This window comes from Oxyura jamaicensis, chromosome 8 (genome assembly GCF_011077185.1).
Source record: "Oxyura jamaicensis isolate SHBP4307 breed ruddy duck chromosome 8, BPBGC_Ojam_1.0, whole genome shotgun sequence".
Taxonomy (NCBI): domain Eukaryota; kingdom Metazoa; phylum Chordata; class Aves; order Anseriformes; family Anatidae; genus Oxyura; species Oxyura jamaicensis.
This window is the reverse complement of record NC_048900.1, coordinates 9464330-9482640: the sequence shown is the minus strand read 5'-3', so window position 1 is coordinate 9482640 and position 18311 is coordinate 9464330. Positions and strand designations below refer to the sequence as shown.

The 18311-nt window shown below is 40.9% G+C and overlaps 1 protein-coding gene across 7 annotated transcripts in view; it reads left to right on the top strand.

The window, feature by feature from the left end:
- Positions 1-18311, top strand: part of DNM3 (dynamin 3) — a 177206-nt gene that overhangs the window by 103869 nt on the left and 55026 nt on the right. For all 7 annotated transcript variants that reach the window (XM_035332692.1, XM_035332694.1, XM_035332697.1 and 4 more), the window contains 2 exons: positions 6905-7014; positions 18170-18281. In XM_035332692.1, the coding sequence (XP_035188583.1) occupies positions 6905-7014; positions 18170-18281 (222 nt within the window). The remainder of the gene's footprint in view (positions 1-6904; positions 7015-18169; positions 18282-18311) is intronic.

Sequence of the window (18311 nt, the reverse complement as noted above, 5' to 3'; positions counted from 1 at the left end):
GCAAGGTCAGGTCAGCATGAAAAGGGCTGGGGGAGGCAGAGGAAGCAGGATCCTAATTATTATCACCCAGAAGGTGTTTTGGTGCCTCACCCATGTCTTGCAGTTGTCTTGATGCTGTTGTGACCTTCTGTTGTCAGTTTCACAAAGGTTTCATATGCTATTGAACACCATCTGGGCAAACATCTCTCAGCATTGTTGGTTCAAATTCAAGCTTGGGTAACTATTTAGAGAGGGTTTGGCAGAGGGAGGTAGTAGTCAGCCTGGTGCCTGCTCTGTGCTGCACAGTGAGGAATGGGCTGTATATTTCCCCTTCTGCCATTCAGCATCAGCACAGTTACATCTAGCTGTGCTCTCTGCAGCTACTGAGAAACGAGGCAAGGTAAGGTAAAACCCAAGATCAAGAAACACAGTATTAACAGATAACTGAAAGGCAGTCCTGTGAAGTCTTGAAAAGTAGCAGGATAGTAAATGCCTTTTGAGAATGACAGCATTGACCATGTCTTGCAAGGATGAAGTGTTCTAAATACAAAGTTTTGAAGCTTTATGGTACTATTCCTGAAGAAGCTTGGACAGAAATAAAGTGGCAGAAACAATACAGCTTGTTATTGAGAAAAACAGAGCATGGGAAATGAATGCCTTACTGTAAAATGAGTGCCAACACCAGACTAAGAACTGATTACGCTTTAGTGTCAGGTGTAATCCCATAGCTGAATTCAGGAGCAGCACCCAAGATGTAACACATCTCTTGAATTTTTAATAACATCTTTTGGGAGAAGGTACCAAAAGATTGGGAAAAATAAGTGGATGTGTAAGAAAGAGATTAGGAAAGATTGCTGTAAAATCAAAAGTACCAGCTTCCATCAAGAAGACCAGCTCAAACTTGAAATCACTTGATTCTGTCATCAGATCTCCCTTATTCATCCACAGTTTCCAGTTTGGCATCTTCAGCTTTGTTTTGTATAAGGAACACGTCTCTGGCATGGTAGAGGATAAAGTCTTGTAACACTGAGGGAACATAAGGTTTCGTATTAGTGCTTCTTTCTCTTAACAGTCTGGGTTATCTTCCCAAGCCTTTGTTATGTTTTTGTACTGAGATTCTCAGTTGGGAACTCTCATTTTATTCTCCAGCAGTTTCCTAGGATTGTTTCTGTTAAATGTTGCATAATGGTTCTTCTGTGTCATGGTTGATATTTCATTATATACATGTGACAGTTTTCTAATGTCATATGCGAGTTTTCCTGTCAATATAGGTACATAGGATAAAAACTGCTTCCTTCGTAATGTACATCCATTGTGATGCAGCACATGTCCAGAGTTCCAACCCGTGTGCTGATGGGAGAGCAGGCAGGGGAATGGAGGCATCGTCCCCCCCTGCCTGTGGAGGAGTCTCAGGGAGTGAGATACTCAAACTTATTTTTTTTTTTTCTTTTGCCTAAAGTTTTTGCCTGAAAGCTTTAACTTGAGCACTTTGGGAGTCATTTGTATGTGTGTGAGTGCTTCTTGATGCCTGGGTGGCTGACTTCATTGAAGAATTAGGATCTGTTGTGGCAAACTCAGCAACTGCAATAGGAAACTTTTAAAACAACATCCTTTTAGTTGACAGACATCAGCTGTCTCTGCTGAAAACAGTTAGGTATGTAGTTCTTTCTTGGAATAGAGGATCTGCACAGTGGTCAAAGATGATCTGGTTTCAGCGGGCAAAGAAAAAGTCTCAGGGAAGTGTTTGGTTTCAGAGCTTTATCATCAGCAGCTAAAACCATGTAGGAGCTGATGGCAGGAGGCTGGAGGGAGAGGTACATAGGTGGAAGGAACACGGTCTCGTCATCTGCAATTTATTAAGTATTCTTTTGCTATGCTTTTTGTAAAAATGTTTACATACATGTTGTTTTTCTGTCAAAGCAGCTCCTTCGGCATTTTTAGACAATTTAGAGTTATGCTTTCTACAGCTGTACCCAGGAGTATGTTCAGGCCTGAATTCCGCTAAGTTGTCTGTAACTAAATGACTTGCCTTGTTTTTCTACAAAAGTTTGGAGTAATATGAAAGTATCTTATGCTTCATTTTTCAGCTTTAGAGCCAAGTGTGGTAAAGCAAAGACCATTGTGAAGATGCTGTGTGGCTTTCTAAACAGAGAGAAAAATAAACCGAAATAGAAACTCAGTAAAATGCTCTTGGGTATATTTAAAGTTAGAATACAGTTAACTCTTGGATATTGATTTAAATACTGTAAAAGTTGCTATGAAATGTTCTAAGAGTTTGCATTTCCATCGGATGCCACAGAGTGGGTTATTGTGCACTGGCAGTGAAAGCAGCTCCTGGATGTAAATAGGTCTGAGCCTTTTCTCTTCAAGAGTAAGCAGGAATATTTCTAGCACACCCCACCAGCATTTCTTGGCATTTTTTTTTCTCTTCTTTCTTTAATATATATCATTCTGGCTCAGCAGGTTCACAAGCCACTACTTCTTGTGTCTGTCTTTAAAACGGGGATAACGATCCAGCCATCCATAAGAGTACAGCACTACAGAACATCTTCATTTGGGTCTTATTTTGTGCCTCTGCTGCTTAACGTCTTTGTCAAGCTTGGCTTTCAAGTTCCACCTCCGTGTTTTAGCAGCCTGATGGCAGGGTGCCCTGCCATCAGCGGCTGCCCACAAAGACGAGGTCTGGCGGCTCAGGTCAGCACTAGGCCCGAGTTACTGAGGGGGGGGGGGGGCAGATGCTGGGAGCTGTAGGGTGCTGGTGGGGAAATCAAGTTCAGAGGCAGAAATGTCAGCCTTCTGCCTGCTGCTTCTAAGCTTTAATTCAAAGCTGTCCTCCTCACCTCATGGTTTTAAGGTAGTTTGCTATTTTGCCTCACAGTGTCAGTACAAACGATGTACAGAATAAAATTCCGCTGTAAAGCAGCCTTTGCCAAGCTTTTCCAGCATGGTCTGAACTTCCAGTTGGAAGCTTGACTGCTTTGGAATTGGAGCCCCCCCAATTCATGCAGACAGTTCGGTTTGGGTTGGTGTTGTGACCCCTAGACTGGAAACTGGTGTTCTAAAACTTATTTAAAAGTGGTCAGCAAATTGCCTTAATTCCCAGAGACGTAAGTGAAAGTGCCATTAGGTCAACGTTCACCTAAGACGTACCTCACAGTCTGAGCATAATGTATTTGCGTTGTCCTGCCTCAATTCTGCTTGTGGTCCTCAGGATATACAGCAAGGAGTAGTTTGTCCTGCATGCTGCTGTTGTACAGTCCCTGGCCTGAACGGACAAATGAGAAAACAGTCTTTACTAACAGGAAGATGAGAAGTAATTGAACCATTTATTTCCCTTGAAGAATTCTGTTACCCTTATAATTCAGCTAGCTGCAGTTGTGTCCAAGGCTGCTGCTTCTGCTGTTCTGACAGAACCTACAAAGCTCCTAAAGCAGAGGTAGGGGGAAAACAGCTTAACATTGTCTCTGCCTCTGGCTGAAAGCAGAATCAAGTTCATTAGATTTGAAGTCCAGGCTGGGACCGTGCTGGGGGCAGGGAGCTGCCTTTGTATTTCTTGCATCCCTTGTGCCATTTTGGACTTCAGCAGTATTTATTTTTAGTACGTTTAAACACTGCAGAAGGAAGGGGCAGTTGTAATATGGCATATTTACATCATGCTGTCAGTTCCTGGCAGCTTATTTGCCTGTCAGAGAGCAGGAGAGAACTAGTCCATTAAGGATGTGAGTGTTACTTATGCCCACGAGTGGTGAAACATCGTCTCAAGGGTCGGAAGGCCTTCCCCAGCTAGCAGGTTGGTTTGTTTTTCTAAGGTGCATTATGGGGATTTTTTTCCTGTCATGGAGACAGGAATGGGCCATGCTACCTCCCACTTTTTCCCTCTGCTCCTCTACACTGCATAGGAAAGAGAGAAGCAAAGCCTGTGGACATGAGATCAGCGTGTGCTGGTTTTTCCCTTCATGTCATGCTTAATTTTTCCCCTCATGTCATGCTTAAGTTCTCTGCCCCTTTACAAAAATAAAAGTCTATAAATAAAAAAGAACAAATGCTGAGGGGGACAAACTGGACCCACAGCTATGTGCATGTCGTCACTTGTAGAAGTGCGCCTAGCCCCATTCCTCCCAGGCTTCGTACATTCCCCGTTTCTTACGCTGTCAGCTTCTCAGGATGGGAAACATGCACAGATACAGTGCTGGCTGGAGAATTTTTGCCCTGCCATAATGCGATATTAATTGAGCTAAGGCTGAAATGTTGCATTCATCTTGTGTTAAATTAGCTCATGTTCTGTGTGTATACATACGATTTTTTTCCTCTTTGTTTGGAAAAAATGTTGCTCTGGGTTTTGCTGCCATGCTTGAATGCTGCATTAATACCTTTCTCCTGGAACTCAGCAATACTTAGGTCTGATCTCTTGTATGTGACACGCAGTCTCTGTTAGGATTTCAAGCCTAGGCACCCTGTGATTTCCCTTTCTTGGAAACTGCGCTGTCTCAGCATGCGGGTAGGAGGCCATGTAAATAAATACCAACCACTTCTTAGCCTTCAGTAGGCATTTCCTTTTTCCTGGTGGCTACAGAAGAAACACTTTCTCACAGTTTGGCACCAAACGTTTATAAAACTTTCCTGCTTCTGGAATTTTCGTTTAGACAATCAGATTCTTGGTATAGCTTTTTCGTTGGTTTCTATTTTTACTCATCTGTAGTTGCCTGGTTTATCAGTAAACCGTGTCTGTCAGAATAAGCACTTAGCAGAAGCTTCAAAATTTCTGGTAATGGAATAGTGAAGGATTCCAAACAAATTTTCTAATAATGAAAGATCGATTTAAAGAATAAAAATCAAGCTTATCTGGTTTTCTTAGTTACGATGGCATAAATAACATAGACTTTTCTGCCCCGAAGGTGTTTTATTATCTGTCCTAAGTGCTTAAAATCAAAACCAAATATCTTATTTTACCATGTAGTCCAGCATTCAACTGGAAAATATGATTTGCTTTTAATCCAAATGTTCATATATATTTTCAATTTATGTATTAGAATATTTTTTGAAGTGTTGGGGCAGCAAAGCTAATGTGTTGTTACCCTTTAAATGCTACCAGTGCTGTTTAGCACATAAGTTTATAATATCAAAACAGATCACATCAATCAAAGTCAGTGTTAGAGGACAGTGTACATCTCCTAATTCTCATCTGTGTGTATTTTAAGTTCCATATTTAGTTTGATTTGCTACTTGTTTAATTTTTTGTCAGTAAATTACTAATTTACTTTGCTTAGTTTTATTTATCCCAGTGGTAATGCTTGCTGAATAGTTGACAATATCCTCTCCTTTCAGTTTGCTGACCTCAAAGGCTCAGAGAGCATATATTCCACGCGAGCAGAATACAGACGTGAGCTCTGACAGACAGCTGTAGGCTGGCACAGAACTAGACTCCTTCGAACTATACTCCTCCATTGGAATTCTTGGTAGATGGGAGAGTGCAGAATATACTATATGTGATCTTCTGTGGGCATACTTTCTAGGATGGCTAAGCCAGAGGCAATTTGAAGATAGATCAGATACTTTTTACGTAATGCTCCCATGCTGGGTTTCATAACTTTCGTATTTAACAAAACAAGACAGCAGAAACCATGCTTTACCAGAGTGCCCTTTGAAATATGCTTTTTCCTCTACTGAGTTCTGTTATAAAGCTGTCTAGGAAAGTGAGCCATTGTTGGACACATCACTGTAATAATTTTATAGCTTCACTCTTAGATACATTCTCAGCTAGTTTAGTTTTGCAATCTGCTGAAGCTTAGCCAAGTTAAATTGCTTCTGCCCTCCCAGCACACACATCTCAGTCTAGCGAGAACTTCTTCCAGTTCTTTGCCGTGGAAGTTACTTTTGTGTATTTCTTCTGGAAACAACATGGAAACACATATTGAGAAAAATGAGTCCTAGCTAGGCTTGTCCCTTTTGCCCTGTCTTTGGGCACAATAAAGTGTTATCACATGCATGTTTCTTACCTGAGTCAACCTCTAACTATGGCTAGATGGAGGCCAGGCAGTTTTGCTTCATGTTGGCAGGTAAGGGACTGTGACAGAATCCTCAGCTTTCTTCCTTTGGTGATTTATTTTGGAGTTTTGCCGTGGTTTATGTCAGTGAGAGGACTTAAAGGAAGTCTAACACAACAGGAACAGCTCATAATCATTGAGCTTTTTTGTTCTGACCGCAGAAAGTAGCATGAGGGTGTTACTAGTCCTTAATTTAGAGTGTCAGGAGGCAAGAAACTAAGAAAAGTTGAAACTTGACTGATGAGACTGTGCTGTAAATTAGAGTTGTGACGCAAATGAGAAAGGAGTTCACAAGAGCAAGAGTGAATAGATTATTCCTGCTGTGTGGATAAATGAGCTGGCTAGACTGGAAATCAGTCTTGTTTATGTACAATATATATAAAACCTTGTTTTTTTCCTATGATCTTGTATTTTCCACTGGTGAAAAGAAAATTATCCCTGGGATCAACAAATGCCAGCACAAAACAAGTGATAACTGATTAATTTCATATCACAGGTTACTCCAGTTGCTACACAGACCTGGTATGAGTGTTCTGTGTTGGTTAAATTCTATTTAGTTAAATTTGATCCTTTTATTTTTAGAAATCAGAGGAATGAAGAAGAATAAATGTCGATATTGATATATTTCTGATGGAGATTTTATTATTTTTTTTATTAGGAAACATTTTAATAGGGTCAATGAAAAACAACTGGAATTGAGGTTTCATTTCTGTTGCAGACATGTCTATGAGAGATAACCAGACATTTCAGTTTGGGATATTTCCTTGTAATAAACGTACCAGAGGCATTGCTGAGTAAACGGAGCATGCTTGTATCAGGCTTCTTTGAGACTTCTCACATAGCATTGGTTGATTTAATCTGTTTTGTTTTGTTTTTCCTAGGAAAAAGAGAAGAAGTATATGCTTCCTCTGGACAACTTGAAAGTGCGAGATGTTGAAAAGAGCTTCATGTCTAGCAAACATATCTTCGCATTGTTTAACACAGAGCAGAGGTAAGACAATGTGCTGTTCTGCAGATAGTGCTATAAAGGTGCATCTGGCCAAGCATTTTAATCACTGGGAGTGCAGCTCTGGTATTTCCAGTGTGTTGAGTGAACAAAGATCTTGATACTTTTGATTTATCTGCTTCCTTGCTGTTGCATAATCATGGGATGAAAGGTTAGTGTCCTCCTAGCCACTCGTGGGGTGAAACAGCTCCATGATTAGTCATCTAGTTTTTCTGTATGGCTGAATAATCATCTCCTGATCCTATTCTTGTTTTGTTTGGCAATCTCCTAGGCTTACCAAAACATTCATGACTTCTGTACCTTGTGACAAGATTTAACTGGTGTAAATCACAAAAGTGTCATTGCTTTCCACTTTCTCCAGTGGAAAAACTTGCTTGCCTGTAATCTTGAGAGTCATTCTATTGTTTGTTTGGGTTTAAATACAGCTGAATGGAGAACAAATGAAATTCCTCTGCCTCTCTAATTCACAAGAATCTTTGCTTTGTAGTGTTTTGACTCATCCTTCCTTTTCAGACTGTCCTCTGATTTAAGTGGTTTGGGCACTCTGTGGAAGCCTGCTCAGGGGGCACAGCCAGTTCAGATAACTGTGCACAAATAAGTCAAGAAAACATGAGAACAGGCAAACAAACAATTGGAAACTACAGTGACATGTATTTTCATTGATTTATTACAGAGGAAAAGAGTTATATTTGCAGCTAGCTTGGTGGAATTCTGTTTCAGCAGATGAGGTGCAAGTTCTAGAAATTCTTTTTCGGGAAAATAAGTAAAATCACTTCTATTGGTAACATGAATCGATGCCATTGTTCTCCTTTTCTGCTAAGCCCCTTCACACCCACTCCTCCCCCCCAGTCACCAAAGCTAGGCAATACAGTCAGATGTTGCACAAGTTGATGAGGGCTGGATGTGGCTCCCTGCAGAGCCAGCTGTTGTTGCTCCCGAACTGGCCAGAAATAGTCCTTTCAGAAGCAAAGAATGCCCCTCCCTCCTGCAAAGTAAAAGCAAAGGACAGGGCTTCTGGGCTGTCAAGTTTCTGCTGGCTCCAGAAACATGAGGACACAACGTGAGTCTCACTCTGAACTGCCCCATGGAGGCTTTGACTACATCTGCTGACATCTCAGCTAACCCACATGTGGACATTGTCTGCCAGAGAAATGCCCTTTGAAAGTATGTCTCTCAAATACTTGCTGGGAATAAGATTTCAAACACTTGACCACTTGTATTTCTGGAGCACAGAAAAACACTTGGATAAACTTTTCATGTTTTGAAAAAGCTAACACGATCTTCAGATGCTGGAAATTAATATAATTCAAGCTATTCTACTATAGATATGCATGAATCATCCCGCTATTGCACATACTTCAGTCAAGAAAGATAACTTTGTCCTGGTGTTATAATCTGTTAATTATAGCTTGATATTTCTCCTTAGTTTGGTTAATGTTCAAATACTTTCATCATCTTAAATATTAATCGCTGAACTGTCGTGAAAATTCAAGAGAAGCATTCATTTCCATTGGCAAAATTGGGATTTGGGGTGTTATACATCTGTACTTCTGGTTTTTCTCCGGATCTTCATACGTACTGGACAGCAAGGATTTCAAAGTCAGATGTCTAAAATGTTTGCCATGTCTGCAATAACCCCGCCCATTTGGGCTGTGAGCAGACCTTAAAGCGTCTGCAAGCTGCTCTAATAACATCCTTCTATCTATATGGGCATGTTAAGACATGACAGCACAGTGATAAGATGACAAAATAACTGCTGTGGGAGAGGTTGTTGATGAGGACAGTCCTCCAGCTTAAAAGGAGGCAGAATTTGTTCTTGAAGAAGCATTTATTGTTCTAATTACAACAGCAATCCCTCCGTTACTGTGAAACAGATGCTTTTTTTTCTATATTTTTAAAGATTTGCCTTCTTACATAAATCAATAAAAGCAAGCTTAGTATCACTTTGCTCTCCCTGTCTCCTAAATTTATAGTTTGTGTCAGCAGAAGCAGGAATCTGTAAGGTCCCTTCCAACCCAAACCATTCTGTGATTCTCTGATACTGCAACTGGAGTGAAGTGGTCCAGCCCTCAGCTGGGGACTGTGCTCCCTTTCCCTCTTTCCTAGGGAAACTGAAACATGGAAATGGTAAAAATCTGTTGAAGTAAGGAGTCCTGTTGTTTTATTTGCTGCTAATGTATTGACCTGTTTTCTGAATATATAGGGGACTAAACATTGCTGGCTTTTCCAAAATTCATGTAGTAACTTAGTTTCTAGTTTATTTTGAAAACCTAGTAATTGGGCAAGAAAGCAGCTTGCTTTCTCTGAGTTTGCCCACCGAGTGTTCTGGCTATGGAAATGTTTTACTAGTTAAGATGTAGATCATTAAAGAACAAAGGCAAAATCATCTACTCCGGCTTGATTGAGGATAGCGTGGAGATTATTCTCTATCTCTTTTTTCTGTTATCTATAGGGTTTTCTTTTTTTCCTTTACTGCAAACTTTCTTAGTGTTCAATTCAAATATTTAAATTTTCAAGCAAAGTCTCTTTCGGAGAAGAACTTTAATCAGCTTGTTCTCATTTTCATTCCCAGCCCCTCACTGCATAGGTATTTGCTGCAACCATATGTTTCTGATACTGTACATTTCAATAGTTTCCTGGATTATGCACTGCATTTTTTCCATTTATGAAAACCTTTCCAGTTCTGAAACACAGTTACCAGGAAAATCCTCATTTCACTGCATAGAAGGAAAAACCATCTTGAGTCCGGAGGCTTGGGGATAGAGGCAAAAGAAAACTAACAGTATCTGTCATTTTGATTTACTGCAGAAGTCAATAGTTCTCTGACAGGAATCAAATGTGACTTGGTAATGTATAGTAAATGGAGACTGTGATGATTGATTTCACAGTGAAGATAAATTCTCATGAAACAAACATAACTGCAAGGCTATGAAAACCCTCCATTGTGAAATAATTAAATTATTTTCCTGTTACTTCCTAATAAAATTTTAAAAAAAGGAAAAGGGGAAAAAAAAAAAGAAAAGCCTTGGTGTGAAATAAAGTATTGCTAAAAGAGCAGGGATGTGGGGGGGAGGGGTGCTTTAGAGTTTTGTTTTTGGCAAACTTATTTAAACCTTTTGAGTGGGTCTGTGTACTTATTCTATAGACACCAAGCAAGACCTCTGGAGATGGACTCCTCCAGTTCCTTTACCTTACCAGCACTGGGTATTAAAGCCGAGCACATTAGAGCAAATGCTCTTTGACTCCTGATTTGTTTTTGGCAGTGTCCATCTATGTGAATCTGCCTCTAAGCAACTGGATTGAGCTGCAGGGTGAGGCAGTATGTATCTAAACCAAAGTCTGTCAAGAAAGTGAGTTCTCCTTTGTGCTGACCATCCTTTTCTCTTCCCTTTCTATCTCCACAGTAAGCTGCTGACAAGTCATTTAGACTGGAAAAGAGATCAAATGTATTCAAAGTATTTGAAAATAACCATGCTGTAGAAAAATTCTAATGTATGTGGTTTTTTATTGTTTTTTTTTTTTTTTTTTTTGTACTGGGTACTTTTGCTCACTTTTGTGAGAGGTGGGGTGATAGAAAGTATAATCATCCTTTTCAGAGCATGATTTTGAGAAATTTTTGTGAAGGACTTGAATCCTGGCTGTTCCTCTCTGTGCAGTGAGATATGCCATGATGCTGCTCTTGAGTACTGCCCTGTATTCCCACGAGCCTGGAGCACCAGTGCAGGAGCCCAAGGACTGGAGCCAGCTCTTGAGACTCCTGCGAACACAAGGCAGTTGGAGGTTTTTCCCTGGTGGCGTGAGGAGAGGAAGGGGTGGTAAAATTGTGTAGATGTAACTGCTGATTGACTTTCCGAAGCAGAGCTAAGAATGGAGGAGAGAGGACCTTGTCAGCACATGCTTACTTACAGTAGGTTCACCTTTAGTGTCAGAACTGATGGATGTTTGAGACTCTTGTGTGGAGTTCAAGAACAAATTCTTCCCATGACAGGAAACTTACTTTGCTTCTAGGATTTGCCTTTGCCTATTCCTCACATATTTCCCATAAAAAAAAAAATCCAGTGATTGGCACTTTTTCTTTTACGTAAATACTATGGTTTGGGACAAGAAAATGTGCCTCCCTTTAGGATCTGTGTAATGGTTGCTTATCAGTTGCCTTTCTTATGCAGGAAGTTCTGTTCAAGAAGATCCCACCAAGTCTCCCTGCTCTTCTACTTCCCTGCCCTGCCAGGATCCAGATGAAACCGAATAACCATGTTACCTTCCTCTCCTTTGTGGTTCTGTGTTCTAGCAGGATGTGAGGATTAAATTCAAAGCACAAAGCCATTCCTCTGTTTGTCTTCACAAGAACAGGTCCCTGAAAATGACATGCTCCTCAATAATTGTGAAGCAGTGTGACAGCTACCATCCCTGCGTGAGAGCTGGCTGTCTGGGGCAGGCTTATTGAACAAACAGACCCCTCATCTAAGAAACAGATGAATGCCAAGGGGCACAGCCATCAAAATGAAGCTTTGAGGGCACCCAATAGGACTGGAAATATAGCTGCCAGATGATAAATTTTAGCTACTGACTTCTGAGCACACACTGTCAGGAAGCATATAGCCCTAGAAACTGCATTGTCTGCCAGGACCCAGGAAAGTACACTATGTCTACTGAGTGAGAGGTACGACAGTATTTATTTTGAGTACCTGTTATTGGCTGAACGTTGCCCTAGAAGGGGATGATGGGGCATAAGTCTTCCCTGGGACTCCAAGTTGTAAGTTTAAGTACTGATTTTCTTCTTACGGACAACAACTGGTTAACTGCTATGTGTCTGTAAGGGAAATTGGGAAAGAGCCAAAATAAAGGGAACTAGTGAAAGGAGACCGGGTCAGGGAGGTGTTGGATGGAAGCCAGGCTAAAGGAGAAAGCCTAAGATGAGATGTATGTTAGTTACTGTTTTTGAATTGCTAAGAAAGCTAAGCCCCAGGAAGAGCGGGACTGTAAGCTAGTCACAGCCTTCTCTGTTAGAAATGGAAGAAAGAGAATCTATTTAAGTAAAAAACAACAACAACAACAACAACAAAAAAAAAAACTACACAAATGAAATCAAGAAAAAAGCTGCTGAGGTTTGTAAACAAGCTATAAGAGCTGGGGAGTACAGTATTTAAGAGTAGGAGAAATGCACAAACCCAAGCAAGAACTAGCCCTTGTGTCCCCAGCTCTATTCCATTAAAAGTAAAATGCAATAAAATCTGGAGTATTTCATTGTTCATTATTGAGAAGAATTCTTTGTATGATAAGAAATAAAACAGGATGGTAGATAGGTGGTGTGAGTACTGAGGTCTCAAATTGGCATTTCAGAGCAAAGAAGGGTTCTCAGATAAAGAAACTGCAATGCCAAACCTGTAGCTTAAATCTGGGTTGGTACCTGAAGAAAATTCCTAAAGAGACTGTAGGATCTGAAACATCAGTGACACCTACCAGAGAGACAGGTGGTGTCAGCATGGGCCAAGTCATGGTTGGTAAACGTGATTCAGCTTGCAGGACACCTCCTTGCTCGCTCACCGTGACCCCGAAAGGCCACCAAGGCCACCGCTGCCACATGTGCAGAAGCCCGGGCTGGAGCCATAGACGTGCTCCCTCCGTGCATGGCGGGGCTCTGACAGCTGGGAGCAGCTTTTGTGTCTGTGTGGCCCGCAGGGCAGGTTCCAAAACAGGCTTCCATCCCCTACCACAAAAATGATCAAACCTTCTCCTCTAGGGAGTTACGGAATATTTTTGTGCCAGTTACTGCAGCTTTTGGCCTACGTGATGTTAGTTTTGGCTGCGTTTCTGTTCTGGATTACATATAGAACTTTAGACATTCCATTGTCCGGGGTTGGCTATATGCTAGTCAGCACCTCTTCTGTTAATTTTCACCTTAAACGTGTTTGTTTGTATGTGTATTTGTGTGTGCGAGCTTGAAAACATCCCTATCCTTCTGGGAGACCGCTTACATGAGTTAATGGCAAAAACCTTAAGTGCTGCTATTTCACGACATTGTCTCCGAGATGGTCTCTCTGGCTTTTCTGGATATTAAGAAAAAAGTCTTCAGAGACTTGTGTAATTAATTTTAATTAACATTCACATTGGACTGATCTGAAATGGCACGCCTTGATAGAAAATGTTAGTCATTGCTGTTAACTCATAGCAGATGGCCAGTTTGGGTTCTTGCAAATAGAAGATTTACAGAGCCTCCGGTAGAGCTCTCTTACAAGAAAAATAGTGCGTATAGTGAGAGCTGCCACTGCGCAATTACAGGTGGCTAAAATGCTACGCGAAGACTAAGGTTGAACAGGCAGAGTGTATCCAGTGGAGCTGCCCGGTGAATCAGCAGAAGATACACAGTGGAGTTCCATTCGGGGTTACCTTTCTCAGTTGTGCACGTATATTTGCAGTACCTGGATTTTGTTGTTTTCTCCCTTTATTGCTTTAGGTGACTAATTACCAAGCCCATATTCCGTGTGATTTCATTTTCAATCAAATCAAAACTATGTAAGAATTGAATCTTCTGCATTTGTTGTGGAATAAAATTGGGCCAATTTGCATTTGGTTCCAGATTTTGTGTCCGTTTTAATTCTGCTTGCATCCTACTAAGAGATCAGAAGTTTACAAAAAAAAAAAAAAAAAGATTTTGCATGATGAGCACAATTGTTTATAATCCCTATGGAGGCACATAGTGATGCATCTTTCAGTCTGTGAGTAGTTTTGCTCACCTCGGTGTCACTGTTTAAGTTCAGTGTGTTTTGTGTTCTTTGCAGGATTAAAGTTAAATTGGCTTAAAGGCACAATTCTAAAAAAATCAATAATATTCTTGCTCTCTAATTGCAGTTCTGTCTCCTCCTATATATTGGCAGGTTTAGGGGCATCTGCATTAAATCTTGGTTTGTTTTTCTCTCTCTTAAATAAATATATATATAAAATAATAACGTGCACATAATAATATAGCTTTTTCTACTGAAATATTCCAGATCCAACCCAATCTAAAATCTATGCATATACGGATATGTGTTAATTTATGTGCATGCATATCAACCTGATTTGTAACGTATACACAGTAATTGCCTTTGACGTTTTTCCAGGTTTGTTGAAGCTAAGTATTTAATCTTATCTTGGTATTAAGAAGTTACAAAAGCTCTTGTATGTCTTGAGGTCTAGCACTTGGTCAGACAGCAAACAGTTTTGATGTGCAGTCACTGCAGGGGGAAACCTGCAGGTGTTGAGTCTACTGTAGTAGACATCGAGAAAGTTCTTTGTGATGTCCACTTCACGGTAATTCCACTGTCGGTCCTGGATCCTACAGTTTTGCTTTTACATAGACAATTGAACCTTCCCTACGCAGCGTTGACAAGCCAGGGTTCGGGACTAGTGGGACAGGAATCTCAGTAACTTACAACCGGGCTCAGTCTTCAGTCTCATCTGGCACTCCTGTTTCCTCATGTGTGCTTTCAGATACCTTATTCTGTCATGGCTTGTTCTTGTTAGGGTTATTCTGTGATGGGAGGGGTTAAAGAAGTAGCTATGCACAATGGAAAGGCCGTTTCCGCATTAGATAGTTTGCTTTGGGCCCTGTAATATATGGGGGGAAAGGAATCCAGAGTGCTGGAAACAAAGGTAATGGTAAAGTTGTATAAAGTAAGTTACAGCTGGGTGTCTGCTGGGCTCTCAGGGAATGGGCCTGGTCTAGAGAAGATGTGTTCCGAGGAGGGAACCATCCCAGAATCAGAAATGACACCTCTAGTCCACTTGGCTGCTCATCACCATGAGCAATTCTGTTGTGATTTGTCTGGAACACACATCTTGAGGTCTGAGTATTTAGGCTGCAGCAAAACCTGCAGACAGCGAATGGTAATCTGCTGTATTTTCCACTCTTGGAGGGGGAAGTATTTTAATTTCTAGTAAGGTAGCTATAGATCTATTTTCATGTACTGTGCAGAATATTAAATTACAATGATGAGGCTCCACAGGAGGAAGCTGCACAGGTAGGTGTGGTACATGCATGTAGCTTTGCACACAGCTCCCTTGTTCACTCACATTTTAAAAATGTTAAATATCCAAGGGAAATGTGGCATGCAGATTGTACTACTAGGCATACTCCCATTTATTGTATCTGTTTTGTTTCTACAGTCCCTGAGCTTTAAAGTTGCCTGAATTTCAACAGGGCTTGTGTAGCTGAGAGTTCTTTTTTGCTTCTTGGTATCCTGTGTTATATCACTCTCGCAAAGTATGTGGCCGCTATAGATAGATGACAATGAGAATGTGACCTCACTGTGTTCCATACGGAGTAAGTAGGTGAGGACTGAGTAGTAACTGTTCCCATGCGCTGCTATCTTCAGCAACTTTAAAAAGTAGAAGGCAGAACAAAACAGAAAAGTTGAGTTGTTTTCAAGAACGTTTTTACAGCTTTCCATGAGATGCCAATGGCTTCCTAATGAGTAAAACATGTTAATGTGCTTTTTGTAAGATTCCATTAGTAACAGAAAAAGGACAAACTCTCTTCAGGAGTTGCTTTGGCTTTTTTTCCTTTGAAAAGTTCCTGTGCCTGACGGCCTTTCTGGAAGAAAGGAAGGCAAAGGAAGTCTAGTAGCAAGGGAAGCTGCTTTGGGAGGCACACATCCATCTACCTGCCCTAATGCAAGCTTCCTTGGGAGCTCCAGCTTGGAGTAAATGCTGTTTAATTCCTCATTTATACCCCGAAGCTGAAACCTGTGTTGCTTTGTGATGGTTGTGGAGCTCTCAGACACTGCAGTGAGAGAGGCTTAGGAGGGCTGGAGACATTGAGCAGCATGGTCATCAGGTGCTCCTAGACCAAGGAGAGCTCTTGTTGTACGCGGACGCAGGAATGCAGGGCTGCCAGCTCTCCTGTGTTCGAAGTGGTCAGCTGAATTCCCTTCTCACACAGCTACGCTTGCTGTAGCAAGTCACAAAATGCCAAGAAGTTGGACACACAACATGACAATTCTGAACAAATGTTTCCACAAGCTGGTGTCGAGTTGTTTTGCTCTCGCAGATAAGTATTTTTGGAACTTCCCTATCACTATGTTTTATGGCTTTTATGTGCTCTATTGTTATTTTTAGTCATCTTTTCGGAGGCTACCCTTTTACCATTTCAGCTTCCCTTTCCTTCAGAGTTATAGCTGCTTAGTTAACTTAGCCAAAAAACTTATCTCAGTAGAAGTTTCTCCTAACAGTAAATTAAGGCTTTTTTTAAAATTATTTTTTCTCCTGGCGATTTCATTTTGCTCCTCTTTTTGTTTTCATCAAGCCCTTTGTTTTATGCAGTAAATGTTGACTCAGAGTTCCACAATACTGTAAATCGATTAAAATTCAAATGTTTTGTCATCAGTTCAAGATAACAGCATCTGAAGAGGTTGTCCAGGTCATCCTTTGCTTTAACATGTGTGTTTGGAGTCAGAGGATGAAAAGGTTTAATTTTAAATTTCTAATCAATAGAAGATCCATAGAGTTTTTAATCATTCATTCTGCCAGTGGCTTTGCCTAAGCTATGGGATGTGATTTGTGCTCCGGTTCCTCTTTGCAGGAAACACAGCTGTGCTGCCCTGCATGGCACTGAAACGTGCCCAGGGGACATCTCCAGCCTGGATGCTCAGAGAATGGTGCAGGGCTGGTGCTGAGCACACCTGCCTGCCTGCTCGGGTGTAGCCATTGCATTGTGAGAGTTGTCACTGGTGTCAGGAAATCCCCGTGTGTCCAGTAGCGCTTGTAGTTTAAATGCAGTCTCTATTTTCCCTCTGTTTGCAGGTGGGTATGCTCTGGTTGCCTTGCTGTGGTTTCATGATTGCTCATTTTGTGTGTAGGTGTGATAGGGTCTTCATGCTCAAGCGTGAGCTCCTACCATTCAATAACATTTTTTCTACACATTTTTCTTGAGACTGCCCCTAAAAAGCAGGGCTAGGAACTGTCTGGTGCTACTGGTGGTAAGGGAGAAGAACTGTGAGCAGTAACTACATCAAGTCAGGTGTATTATGGAAGCATGAAGATGACATCCTGCCAGACCCTGAATGCTACAGAAGTTTATCTAGGCAGTGATGCTAATAGCTTTATCTCCTGCTTCTATAGGGTATTCACATTATTTTCTCAAAATATATGGCAGAAATCACCACTTCAATAGCATAACGAAACTGAAGGACCCCTGGTTGTTGCTGTTTTTGAAGGTTAAGTAACCTCTGTGAGCGTCTCTTGCCACCCTCCACTCCCTCTTCTCCGTAGCTTGCTACGGAAAGAAAACAGTCTTGTTGCAATGGAAGATTGATTCTTGTGCAGCTTTTAAGATCTAGCAAAATGTGGTTTCATAACCTTTGTCAGCTAAGCTTGTGGCCTTTCCTAAAAAGACTGTTGGCTGACAAATTTATAGCAATCTGGTCTGCATATAGACTATGAATTCGGAAACTAATGGCTAAACCGTAAGAGGAAAATCTGTTCTGTTTATTGGAGAATTTACAAGTACCACCTTCCTACATATTATGTATTTTTCCTTCTTTCTCTTTTCTTCCATTAAGTGATTCCCTATTCATAATGCTTATATTTATCTAATGCTATTAATGACTTGCAATAGGTATTATTTAAACATGTCCTGGTTTTCTTACTGCTATGGCACACATCAGGGGGGCTTTTAAAAAAATACCTGAATGTTATTCTTTTCTTTCCCCTTTTACTGATGACGTCTAAGCTAAAAAGGGTGCACTGAAAGGACCTAACTTGGGAAAAAGTGGCATCCTTAATTGTTCTGATAGGCGTTGGTTACAGCAGCAATCAGTGACAAGACGTAGTTCTGTTGGCATGCCTTCTGTGTTTGTCCTCTGCATCACAACAGCCTTTCTTTTCCTAAATGTGCCTTATTTTGGAAAAAGCTGGAAAATTGATTTTAAGTAATTTCACGGTACTTTCAGATGATTATTGTTTCCAGAACTGTGCTGTAGCTTTCTAAGATATTTTTAAGTACTCCATGTAATTATTAAACAAGCACCTGTCTCATAAACTCTGTTGTCCAAAGCAATTACCAAGTCATTTCTGATCCCAAAGGATTTTTAATTTAAAATGCTGTGTGCATGATACAGACTAGTAAAATTCTCATTTTACAATGTGGTGCTCTTTGTTCTAGGAATGTTTACAAGGATTACCGTTTCCTTGAACTAGCCTGTGACTCCCAAGAGGAGGTGGATAGCTGGAAGGCATCTCTGCTGCGAGCCGGTGTCTATCCTGATAAATCCTCAGTAAGTTAAACAGCTCACTAGTTTTCCAGT